This window comes from Cucurbita pepo, chromosome LG04 (assembly GCF_002806865.2).
Source record: "Cucurbita pepo subsp. pepo cultivar mu-cu-16 chromosome LG04, ASM280686v2, whole genome shotgun sequence".
Lineage (NCBI taxonomy): Eukaryota > Viridiplantae > Streptophyta > Magnoliopsida > Cucurbitales > Cucurbitaceae > Cucurbita > Cucurbita pepo.
This window is the reverse complement of record NC_036641.1, coordinates 10471829-10483896: the sequence shown is the minus strand read 5'-3', so window position 1 is coordinate 10483896 and position 12068 is coordinate 10471829. Positions and strand designations below refer to the sequence as shown.

Below are 12068 nucleotides of genomic sequence, written 5' to 3'. Positions count from 1 at the left end.
CCGCGGGTCGTCGGCTTGATTCGGTTCGCCGTGCGGGTATCAGGTCAGCCAAGGAGTACGGGTCGGGTCGCGAAGCCAGGGACGCGTGTCGCCGGAGCGCTGGAGCCGCGTTTTCCCAGGCGACGCTCAACGCGTGTCCGGAGGCGATTGGCGCACGCGGCCCTCTAGCTGGTTGCCACGTGGTACGCCGGCGGCTTCTCCCTCCTAGCAGAGAACCAAAGTTTTCCGGTTAGTTTTCCGAGGTACTCTCCATTTTCTATCTTTCGATTCTTGATCCGAACAGAAATGGTTTCTTCAACAACGTTTTAGATCATCTATCTATCTACGTGCTAGTATTTTTTTCTTGATTTTTGTTTAGTCATAAGGTGAGTTATGAGCGTACTTCCTAAATTCCGTGTGGTGACTTACCTGGATGCTACGTGTTCTTACGCAGCGTTTCCACACACTTAGCGTATCGAAAGCGGGTGATTTTTCCTCAATTAGATCCTATTTCATACAAAAAAATGGAGTTAGGATATGAATCAGGGGGAAACTAGGGAAATATTTTTACCAAAGACATATCTTAAGTTCGTCTTTTCCGCGAATATTCTTTGATTTCTTTCTTTCTAATAGATTACAATTCTGGCTTTGAATACACCTTTACAACTTCCTTTTTGTTAGAAAGGGAACGAAAAACCTCAGATGACCTTTCATTTTCCTTATGGAAACCCTCGAATTTGACTGATAATTACAGCTTCTCTAGTGAAGGGCGGATGAAATAAACGTTAGTTAAGAGAAGAGTCCCGATCCCCAGAAAGAAACATTTGTCGGCCCGCCAAATAACCCATTAAAAGTGTTATTATACAAGGCCGATTATCGATGTCAATAGCCAGGACCTCTTCATGCAAATCCTGCAATGAATTAGCTGTCATTGCTAGTGAAACTTCATTAATAGGTTCAACCCCCACCAATTCATTATTTTTCCTTCTCCAATGACAAAGAATGTAGAATATGAACTAAAACCTTCTCCCTCACCAACCGCACCTCGTTCAAAATTTTCATTAAACTATCATCACCCCACCCACGTAGAATTAAAACTGCAAAAGGGATCCGAGATTTCAAGAAACCGTTCATCTTCCAAACCCTTCTTTTCTCGATGAAAATCCAAATCGAGGATGTTCGAAATTTAAGGCCTTGGAGTGGAGGAATCACCTACCGAAGGAGAGTTTTGAACAATCATATTGCCAAGAACCAAATCAGGCACGACCACCTTGGCAGGAATAAAACCACTTTGAACATGTTGAAAACCTTCACGTTTCTTTCCAATATACTAATAATTTCCTTAACATGTCATCATCTCTAGGATATGTGTATCCTAGTTTTCTTTTTTTATATTCGCTTTTTTCAGCCTTAAGAGGGAGTACTAATGGGCTAATTACTTAGTTTTGCGTTCAATAATGAACATGTTGAAAAGGATCGTAGCATGTTCAATTGGAGGTGTAGACCTCTTCTATAAGAGGCATAGTCCCCGACACTTAAGTTTTGCTTCAGAACCTTCTGAAACTGATGAAAATTGCCGTACTTATGACAATGTGCCTTAATTATGTAGGATATTGAACAAGCTAACACCAGAAAAGTTCGATCTCCTCAAGGGTCAGCTAATGGACTCCGGAATCACCTCCGCTGATATTTTGAAGGTTATCTTCATCCACTCGCTTGATTCTAGATGATGTTACTTCTTTTCCCTATCTTACTTTGCTTGCAATGCAGGATGTCATTTCACTGATTTTTGACAAGGCTGTTCTCGAGCCCACATTTTGCCCCATGTATGCCCAATTGTGTTCTGATCTGAATCAGAAGCTACCTCAATTTCCCTCCGATGAACCTGGTGGAAGGGAAATTACTTTTAAACGAGTCCTCTTAAATATCTGTCAGGAGGCTTTTGAAGGTGCAGACAAGTTGAGGGAAGAGGTTAGGCAGATGATTGCCCCTGAGCAAGAGAACGAGCGCAGAGATAAAGAAAGACTGATCAAACTTCGTACTCTTGGAAATATTCGATTAATTGGAGAGCTTCTGAAGCAAAAGATGGTACCTGAGAAGATTGTCCACCACATCGTGCAGGTCTTTATTTGATGTTCATCTGTATCATTGCCTATGTTTCACCCTTCCATTAAATTCTATAAACTGTTCTGTTTTTTCTGATATGTTGTGTGTATTCAGGAACTTTTAGGACCAGATAACAAAATCTGTCCTGCTGAAGAAAATGTGGAGGCCATCTGTCAGTTCTTTAACACCATAGGTAAGCAGCTAGACGAGAATACAAAATCGCGGCGTATAAATGACATGTACTTTGGCCGACTGAAAGAATTGACTACACTCCCTCAGTTGGCTCCACGTTTGAAGTTCATGGTCCGCGATGTTCTTGATTTGCGAGCTAACAATTGGGTACCTAGGCGTGAAGAGGTAGATCCTTGTTCTTTCCCTCTCTTTTTATCTTTTTATTTTTCTTTGTTGGTGGAACATAATTTTGGATCTTTTGTCTTAATGCCTTCTGAATTTTGTTCCTACAGGTTAAAGCCAAAACTATTACTGAAATACATTCAGAGGCAGAAAAAAATCTGGGACTACGTCCTGGTACTACTATCAATATCAGAAATAGTCGTGGTGTTGTGCCCGGTTCTCCTGGGAACACCAGCCCTGGGGGCTTTCCTATCAATCGACCTGGTTTGGGGGGTATGATGCCGGGCATGCCAGGAACCAGGAAGATGCCTGGTATGCCAGGAATGGATAATGACAATTGGGAGGTTCCTAGGGCCCGTACTGTACCTAGGGGGGCAAACGGATCTGGTATGCAGCCTTCTGGACGTGGCCAGACACAGTTGATTGGCAAAGCATCAACCTTGAATGCGAGGCTACTACCCCAGAGTACTGGTGGCCTCATTAGTAACAAGACTAGTGCTCAATTGCAGGGTGCAGGAGCATCTACTACTCGTCCTATTAACTTCGGTCAAGGGTTGGGTCATAAACCTATTACGGCAGCAATGGTCCTTCCACCTGCTGAGAGATCACAGGTTCCAGCTGCATCTTTAAAACAAGTTGATCTCAAAAAGAAAACTCTCTCTCTTCTTGAAGAATATTTCAGTATCCGGATTTTGGATGAGGCTTTACAGTGCGTGGAAGAACTCATGTCACCAGCTTACCATCCTGAAGTTGTAAAAGAAGCCATTTCTTTAGCCCTAGAGAAAAGCCCACCCTGTGTTGAATCAGTCGTAAAGTTTCTGGCCTATTTACTCTCCAGGAAGGTTTTTACTGCGGGAGACATTGAGACTGGATGTTTGCTATATGCTTCTGTGCTCGACGACGCAGGCATTGATTTACCAAAAGCCCCAATCAATTTTGGAGTGATAATTGGGAAACTTGTTATATCTGGTAGTTTGGATTTTCAGGTGGTGAAGGAGCTCCTTAAGAAGGTGGAAGATGACAGGTTCAGGAAAGACATATTTGATGCTGTCTTGCAGACGCTAAGTTCCGATGTGTCTGGGCAAGGATTATTGGATTCATTGGCATCCGATATCGAGGCCTGTCGAAGTCTGGCATGTTAACGCAAATCTTATTGCTTCGAGTTCTCTAGTTACAGACATCAGATGGAACATTTTGCCCTTGGTTTTGTTATGGCGTGCCCCGCCCCGTTTGCGTTCCTCATATGATGAACATGTATTTCATTATCTGATAAGGTGGCTACAAAGAACAGGTAATTTTATTTGAGTTGTATATTGTTTTTCGGAGTCTGGTAGAAAATATGTTTATTGAGATTTCAAATCAAACCCCATAATGCCATTGGCTTTGCTCTCCAACCATGGCTAAATCATATGCCTGTTATTTTTACATACACATTCAAAAAAAAGTTAAAACATCATTTTTTTTTTATTTCTTATTTGACTTGGCTGTTAACTTTTGTTAGCTCGAGGAAACGAACCGTTGACCGATCTCTTGTACTTGTCCCAGGACTTAGATGTTTCATATTAATTCGCGTAAGATTTTTAATTGCTCAAGCGATGTTTAAGATTTGATTATTCATGTGTCTTATAATTTATTATATTCCATATTTGAACTAATCCAACTCAATTAATTAAAATATTACGACCATTTGATGATGATTTAGGTTTTTATTATTTTTTTAATTAAGCATATAAATACCGATAATATTTGGTCTAGTTGTCAAATGGAGCTTTAATAATCTTTGTTTAAAGTTTCATTTCATATAATATAATATGTTTGCTATTAGTTGACATCACATTATACATATCATGCGAATTCGATGCATATGCTTGATAGTTATCCAAAGTAGCCACAATTTTTTTTTTATAAATATCAAAATTGACAATTCTAAAGAAGACCTGAACATTACAATAAGTAGTTGTACTTATTTTAGATGATAGTTACCATTTACGTAATTTCTTTTAAATTATTTTACTTTTTTTTTTCTAAAAACCCAACAAATAATTTTCAAAACAAACTAAATAATTTTTTTTTAGAATAAATTATTTATTTGAGAATTAGCTAAAATCTATGTAACAGTCTGTAGGCTAGCTGATATTGTCCTCTTTGAACTTTTTCCTTTCGGGTGAGCAGATATTGTCCTCTTTGGACTTTTTCCTTTCGGGTGAGCAGATATTGTCCTCTTTGGACTTTTTCCTTTCGGGNTCTACTCCTCAACAAAGATCTCAGATCTGGAAGGTATAGTTCGAAATCTTACGTTGGGTTTTTTTTTTTGTTTCTGATCTTGAGGAAATAAGAGGAAATCTCCACACGAGTTCTTACTTCACTCCAAGAAGGGCTCCAGAGTACAGGTCTTAGTAGGGAATGGATTCTACAGGCGACTCTCCGACGAAAACTCCGGCGAATCCGTTCTCTCTCTCTCAAACCTTCTCTCAGTCCTTTTCTCTCACTCTTCTTCTTTTGCAGGAACTCTGAGGAGGACGCTCAAGACCCCTATAATGGGCTGAGGGGTAAAATGTCCTTTTTGCCCCTCGGCCGTTTTTTTTTTTTTTTTTTTTTTTTTTGGACGTTACACAATCGCCCTTCTACTGTTGAAGATTATTGGGAGTGTGTCTCACATTAGTTAATTTAGTAGAAGATCGTGAGTTTATGAGTGGGGAATACTATCTCCATTGGTAGGAGACCTTTTGGAGGAACACAAAACAAAGTCACGAGAGCTTATGTTCATAGTGGACAATTTCATGCTGAATTCTAGAGGATTTATTTCGGCGGTTCGCGATTCTTTCCCTGCACATAGTTCTATATATCTTACATACAACTATGTTAAAATTTGTTTGAAACAATAGGCTTATAAATTTAAATTAAAATAAGAAAAACTTTGTTATTTATTTGAAAAGTAATTTTTTTCTAAAATTTTCAAGACATAAAAATTCTTTAAAATTTTGGAGGAAGAAAATGAAGTTATAGATGACAAAACAGTAGCTTGGATGCTTGTTTGTGTTCGTTTTGAAAGAATGACATTCATAGTTTCTAAATTATTTATAAAGGGTTTAGGGATATCATAACTATTAAAAAAAACAAAAAACAAAAATTGAAAAATCATTGAGTAAGATTTTCATATCTGATAAGAATGTCTATTAAACTTATATTCTATCTATATCATAATTTGAAAAGGAAAAAAGAAATTACAAAGGGAGTCCATTTTAAGCCACACAAGTTCTGAACTTTTTTTGAAACAAAAAATTTGTGAGTATATATTCCAATCCATGTATACATGTATAACCTAATTTAGTCATAAAGATTGAACTCAAACACAGAAATTGATGCACATGAGGAAAGGGGACTGTTCATTTCCATTCTTTGACTCTATCTTCTTCCATTTTGCCTATCTGAAACCAACAAAGCTGATGATGAACGCAAGCAGAAGAAGCAGGGGAGGCCCAGAAAATGGTAACAAATTCAACAGTTTTTTTTTAACATGCACTTGAAAAGCAGAGCTTGAGAAAGGGTTCTTGTGTTGGGTGGGGGGTTGATTTTGAGTATAACCAAATCCTTGCTTACGAAGGAAGTAAATTACATTTGACTTTCAACTACGGCTCATTGTAAGTAGCCTTGTAGCTGCTCAAGCCACCAAAACTAATCTTAGTTCTTCAAATTCATAGTAAGTTTTATTAGATGACAATGAACTTGAATATCCCTAACCATAGCAATCCAGATATGAACTCGTTCAACGAACAAAGCTAGAAATAGAAGAAATAAAGCCAACTGCGTTTGATTCACATCCCTGAATTTCAACATGAAATTGAACAAACAAACAAATCACAAATGGTAGCAATTCTATTTCTAAGATTGATTGATTGATTGATTGAGGTAGAACCTGGATGGATCAACTTACGAACAAATACTAGGGTTTAGCGGTAAAAGAAAGCGAACACACGGTACAGATCAATCACAGAGTCAAGATCCAATTCAGATAAATTACAGCACACAAATTGTGTATAGACGAAATACCTAAAGAACCTAGGCCGGCGCATACAGAGGACGCCTATATTCATCGAAGTATTCATCGCGATCAATGAAAATGATGACATACAAAGCGTAGATAATTCCAGGAACATATCCGAGAAACGTCAAAAGAAGACATATACAAAACTCAACCTGAACAAATAAACAATCAGATAATCAGGATTCATTCAAGTAGAGTCAAAATCAACACGGAGGAGGAAAAGAATCAGAAACGTACAGTGCAACATCCGTGCCTGAAGCAGACGCCCAATGGAGGAATCAAGATAGCGATGAGAATCTCGCAGAAGATTTCGCAGCGAGTTGCCATTTAACCAGAAAGAAGGAAAGGAAAAAGGATGAAAAGAAGAGAAGAGGAAGATAGATCCAGAATGGAGAAACAAAGAAGACGACGATTTTATACGGATATAGTTCTGAAAAGGGCCGGTGGGACCCGATTCTTGCGCGGCTTACTTTCATTGGTCAGCATTGGAAGATCATTTATAGAGTGATTTTTTTATTTTTTTTTAAGGGACAAATCCTTAACTTGAATAAATTTCATAAATTCTAAATTTAACAAAGGCTTATACAAATGTGAGACGGAGACCGATCATGTAATTCCATTTAGTTCCAAGCTCCAATTCCAATTATCCTCTAGCTCCACGAATCTCTCCCTTTGCCGTATCGCCTTGTTTCTTCACTCTTTCTCTTCCGTTCTGATGGATTTCGGGGTCCGAGCCGTCGATAACCAGCCACTCCTTGCCGCTTCCAGTTCCTAATGCTCATCCGATCATCCGCTGCGTGGTTTGTAAGCTTAATCGAAATGTTGTATACGGAAATAATCTCTGTTTGTTCTTCAAATCTACTACAATGCTTCATTTTCGATTCAGTTACATTTTCAGTTTTCCAATAAGGTTTGATGATCTAATGATCTAATCAGACGATTCTCCAAACGCAGAGCTCGTGAAACAGAGGATTAAAGAAGAGATAACAAATAGAGAGATTGCAAGCCGTAGAATGCTCGAGGCGGAGATTAGGAGGGAGCTCATTATCGAGCAAGAACTATCGATTCTTAGGGCTACTGGCCGGAAGGAGAGGTTAGCATTTGATGAGCATTTTGCCATGAGATTGTTGGATCTGAGGCTGAATCACATTGTGGATCAGTCGTCCTCCAGAGGTTTATTAGCGGCTCCAGGTTCCTGTTCTTCGCTAAACTCGTAACCAGTTCGTCCATTTCCGGAGCCTCAAAAGGAAGAACCGAGGCCTTTGGATATGATGAAAAGAACAAGGTAATCTTTCTGTTAATTAACAACCAACTCTTTTCTTATGTAGTTATTATTATTATTTAAAATAAGATTCGAATATTTCACTTTTTATTTAATTATATATCTCTTAATTATTCTAGCATAAGTTCTTTCTTTCTTTTAAAAAAAAAATACTCAATGTTGTTATCTTTTTAAAGTCTTGTGTTTTAGTTATTAAATTTAAAATTGAAAGTAGCATTTTTGCATCATATTTATTTTATTTTTAATAAACAAATAACATATTTGTGTGTATATATTACCATACTGGATACAGGAGGATTTGCATCAATGGGTAATTTTGTATAAGTTTATTGTCATTTTTAGCTGAGACATATAGATAAAGTGAGATATTAGTGATAGAATAGTCATAGCATTCTTTTATCGGACCATAAAAGTCCATTTTACAAAGGTCTCTTCCTTCTCTAGAGGGCGTATGAGTTCCTACCATAAAAGTTCATTTTACAAAGGTCAAGTTCCTACCATAGAAGTCCATTTTACAAAGGTCTCTTCCTTTCTCTCTGACCTTCCAACTAAGAGAAATGGTCAATAAAGAAGAGGGCGGGCGTATGAGTTCCTAAAGAACTAGTCACAGCCAAATCCTCGGTCGGGATTGTCTCACTCAAATTTTAGCTGGGTGCTATTGCTTCTCGACTTGTTAGCGGTTTTTTTTTTTAATTTTTTTTTTTTACCTTGTCTGACTCTAAATGATATGATCACAGCCGTAGTGAGTTATGACTCCAAAATGAACTAGGCCAACGATAAATTTGGCTGCACATCTTTTCCCTGCAACTTTTACTCCTTTTTGGAAAACTTTCAAGTCTTTATGTTTGTCCTACTGTGAGTATTTACAATTTGGTCACATGGATCCGTTTTTTAATCACTCATTTCTCATATGCTGCTGCTATAGTTTCAAAGCCCACAGGAATTTCCCCTCCAAGATGTGTTTTCTATTAACACAGAGGGAAAAATGGCCTTCTTTTATCGACTAAGCTTGCATCGATCCATAAAGATGCACTTTTAAGGGAAAGACTTGATGGATCAAGTTCTCTCTATTTTCTAGCCCCTGCTTCACTTTTCTACACAAAAAATTAGACAGTAGATTGAAGGATTGCAACTTTGATTCTTCTCGATATCTCATCACCATTCTTTTTTAAATGTATTAACATGTACAAATACTACTTTCCCTTCACAATAGAAGAATACAGAATCAAAGAAGGAATTACAATTAACTGTGGCTTCTAGGATGCCTGAAGCCCTTCTTCCAAATAGTAGTTCTAAGTGACACTAGAGATAAAAATGAGCTCAAACCCTTAAAGCCACCTGGTCTTGCCATGAAATCTTTCTTTTACCAGCTCGACTTGGACCATCCCCAACAGTCCTGCACGCCGAAATCTTGATATCATTTTGCTGCTCATCGTTCCCACCTCGAAGAAGACTTTTCTTCAGCTCATCAGCTCTCAGTGTATCGTAATTGGTCTGCAATTCCTCTTCCTCCATCTGAACCAAAACAATGTAGAGATTGTTATGAAGGAGAGGTGAAATTGTAGTAAAAATTACGTTTGCAGGGTTCAGCTATGTCATAAAATTGTTGGCCAAATAAGTCCTAGTCAATTACCGAAATTTGGTTCAAGTCGAAAAATGGAGTGATGGTTCGCTCGCTAGCATCTCTCCCACTGTATATTCTTTCCTTCTGGTTCAAGTCAAAAACTGGTGTTGAATTCTGTTGATTGGCTTTCTTCCTAGTCTTTGCCTTCTGGTTCAAGTCAAGGACAGGAATCAGAGTAGAACTCTGTGGAGGAATATCGATTCGTCTGTTGATTCTTTCCTTTTGGTTTATATCAGAGATCGTCGGGAGGGGTTGCAACGCAGGTCTTCTTCTCGAACCATTCTTCCCCTTCTTAGTATTGTTAGCCACTTGTTTGTTAAGTTGCTTCTGCTGTACTGGATTTCCATTTGAATGGTCGTTTGGCAACTGGTTCTTCATTAAGTACTCGTATCTCTTCCTCAAGAACCTTCAATAGAAACGTAGACTCATAGTTAGTTTTGGACACTACTGATGAAGATCCACACAAATACAACGTAATTATGTAAAGATTATACCGGACTTCTGCTATCAGGGTCATCTTCTTTTGCTTCATCATCTGTAATTTCCTCTTAGCAGTTTCTGTTTCCTGGAAGAACACAAGAAAAAGTCCTTTCAATTGCTTGTTCATCCATAACATTCCCGAGTCGTCTTAAACTGATCTATCCAGCACAAACTCAGAACATGGGGTGGCAAATTTTACATAACCAGAATCAAATTTCTCTCGAAATTTGACAAAAGTGAAGACAACAACTAGTCCAAGTATTAGACTTACGTGAAACAAAACCAAAATAGAACACCACACAAATAAGATCAGGTGTTCAAGAACATGTACTTACAAAGTAGTGAGGAAACTACTAGACTCGACTCTACAAGGTAATCAATGGTAGGTTTAGAATGATCCATAGTTCATTGATTGGTAATTACTTGAAGATGATATCACTAGAGGAGGTCATGACAGTTTTAAGGGTATCAATCTCTCAGAACCAAGAAAATAAACAAATGGAAGCAAACCTAAAGCATCAATTTTCCAGATAGGAAGAAAATTATAGATGAACTTCCCTCTTTTAGCCTAGAGATTGGTATTTTAAATTTCAACAAAGAATCGACAGAACTTTTATCTCATATTATTGTTTGAGCAACCAAATCGAGAGTTTTAACCAAAGGAAATAGCCAGTTCAGACACAAGGATGAATTAGCCTAGCCCAGAAAACCAAAAAGAAAAGAAAAAAAAAAACTAATATTTTCACGATTGATAACTCCTAGATCAAACCATATTCCCCTCTTCCAGACCAGAAATTCCATTCAAAACAGAAAGAAACGAAATCAATTTCAGAGAAAAAGATCTGAAGAAAACAATCAAACCCCATATGAATAAAAGAAAAGGAAGATCTGGTAGAAACAACAAAGAAATCCGGAAATCCGCAGAAGCAGAAAACAAAAATTACCTTCTCCAATTCGTGATAATCTTGGAGGAGAGTCTGATGCTTGAATCTGATCTTGGAATCGTCAAACACAGAAGAAGGGTGTTGGGAGGCAGCCCCTTTCATCTTCTTCATAGATGGTAAGGAAGAAAAATGAGAAACCCAGAAGGGGAAAGAGGCGGAAAGAAAGGAAAGTTAGATGTGGGAAAGAGATGGGTAATGAAGAAGAAAGATGAGGAGGTGGGGGAAGAAGAAAAAATGAGAAAGTGGGTGAAGAGGCAAAGGACAAAGAAGAAGAAAGAGAAATGGACGGGAAAAGAGAATTGGAATTGGAATTGGAATTGAGAAGGAAGAGAGGGGTAGGGGGGGGTGAAGGTTCTTGGTTTCCTGTTTTCTCTGTGAAGCTCTGACCGAGCCAACAACTAAAACCCAAAAAAGCCCACATAACTCGGTGAAAAATATTGTTGTGTTTCTTCAGAGAGAGTGATGAAGATGGGGATTTTTTGGGGGTTGCAGAAGGGCAATTGAGGGAAGAGCGAGGCATTTTTAATGCGAGTTTGTGTGTTTCTTTGTAAGGTGGGGGTTTGGTTAGAAGAAGACATATCTATCCATCTCTTCGCTTTCTTTTCCTTCCACCAACGCTCTCTTTCTTTCTATCTTTCTTTCCTTCTTTCCTTCTTTCCTTCTTTCCTTCTTTCCTTCCTTTTTGTTTTTCTTCTCCTCTCCATAAATTTTGGTCCACCTGGGTCATTAAAGGGTATCAAGATAGAGAGAATTGGGTGGTAATGGTAAAGTAAACACTCCTCCTTGTCATTCATGGGCTGCGCTGCGCTGCGTGGAGTTTCTCTGTTTCTTCCCCCACCCCTTTGATTTTCTCTGCAATGACTGATCAATCTAGACTTCTAGAGAGAGAGAGAGAGAGAGAGAGAGGGGCTGGTTTTGTTGAAACGGAAGGGTACCTTATTTCATAGGGCTTTTTTTCTTTTGCTGTGTTGGGGGTGGGGGCAGGACCAGCCACCAGGGACTAACCACCGCTGTTTCCCTGTGTGATGCTGCTGCGCTGCTGCTTTCTTTCATCATCATAACCTTTTTTTTTCTTCTGCACATTCATGAATCAGAAACCAAGAAAAGGAAGCTGCTTTTACCCATTTCCCATTATTTATTATTATTTTTCTTCTTCTTAAAACAACAGGTCAATGTACGTGAAACTACTAAAATACCCCTACTGCTCTGCCCTTTTCTTCTTCTAACCTTTTAACCCCTCGACTCAAAGTCTCA

At 38.5% G+C, this 12068-nt stretch overlaps 3 protein-coding genes across 4 annotated transcripts; 1 reads left to right on the top strand and 2 right to left on the bottom strand.

Moving 5' to 3' along the window:
* Positions 1-1445: 1445 nt before the first annotated feature.
* Positions 1446-3906, top strand: LOC111793753 (eukaryotic translation initiation factor-like). The gene is made up of 4 exons (XM_023675782.1): positions 1446-1676; positions 1750-2100; positions 2200-2442; positions 2550-3906. Exons 1-4 carry the CDS (start codon positions 1641-1643, stop codon positions 3579-3581), a joined length of 1662 nt encoding a protein of 553 aa, XP_023531550.1. The 5' UTR covers positions 1446-1640; the 3' UTR covers positions 3582-3906.
* A 1773-nt stretch (positions 3907-5679) lies between these two features.
* On the bottom strand, positions 5680-6874 carry LOC111792368 (UPF0057 membrane protein At4g30660-like). 2 transcript variants are annotated; one of them, XM_023673778.1, is made up of 3 exons: positions 6722-6874; positions 6490-6636; positions 5680-5867 (listed from the first exon to the last, which is right to left on the bottom strand). In XM_023673778.1, exons 1-2 carry the CDS (start codon positions 6809-6811, stop codon positions 6499-6501), a joined length of 228 nt encoding a protein of 75 aa, XP_023529546.1. In that variant the 5' UTR covers positions 6812-6874; the 3' UTR covers positions 5680-5867; positions 6490-6498. The 2 variants fall into 2 exon arrangements, with proteins under 2 accessions (XP_023529546.1, XP_023529545.1); XM_023673777.1 differs by lacking the exon at positions 5680-5867 and having other exon boundaries at positions 6226-6636.
* A 2006-nt stretch (positions 6875-8880) lies between these two features.
* Positions 8881-11069, bottom strand: LOC111793773. The gene is made up of 4 exons (XM_023675808.1): positions 10815-11069; positions 9885-9955; positions 9400-9796; positions 8881-9281 (listed from the first exon to the last, which is right to left on the bottom strand). Exons 1-4 carry the CDS (start codon positions 10923-10925, stop codon positions 9087-9089), a joined length of 774 nt encoding a protein of 257 aa, XP_023531576.1. The 5' UTR covers positions 10926-11069; the 3' UTR covers positions 8881-9086.
* Positions 11070-12068: the final 999 nt, after the last annotated feature.

Bases quoted from the DNA above. Each gene is read 5' to 3' on its own strand.
- LOC111792368 (XM_023673778.1), bottom strand. From the start codon at position 6,811: ATGGCAACTCGCTGCGAAATCTTCTGCGAGATTCTCATCGCTATCTTG. The intron at 6,637-6,721 runs GTACGTTTCTGA...TTATTTGTTCAG, and splicing joins TCAGGCACGGATGTTGCACT to GTTGAGTTTTGTATATGTCT.
- LOC111793773 (XM_023675808.1), bottom strand. From the start codon at position 10,925: ATGAAGAAGATGAAAGGGGCTGCCTCCCAACACCCTTCTTCTGTGTTT. The intron at 9,956-10,814 runs GTAATTTTTGTT...GTGTTCTTCCAG, and splicing joins ATTATCACGAATTGGAGAAG to GAAACAGAAACTGCTAAGAG. The intron at 9,282-9,399 runs GTAATTGACTAG...GTTTTGGTTCAG, and splicing joins TCGACTTGAACCAAATTTCG to ATGGAGGAAGAGGAATTGCA.
- LOC111793753 (XM_023675782.1), top strand. From the start codon at position 1,641: ATGGACTCCGGAATCACCTCCGCTGATATTTTGAAG. The intron at 2,101-2,199 runs GTCTTTATTTGA...GTGTGTATTCAG, and splicing joins TTGTCCACCACATCGTGCAG to GAACTTTTAGGACCAGATAA. The intron at 2,443-2,549 runs GTAGATCCTTGT...TTGTTCCTACAG, and splicing joins GGGTACCTAGGCGTGAAGAG to GTTAAAGCCAAAACTATTAC.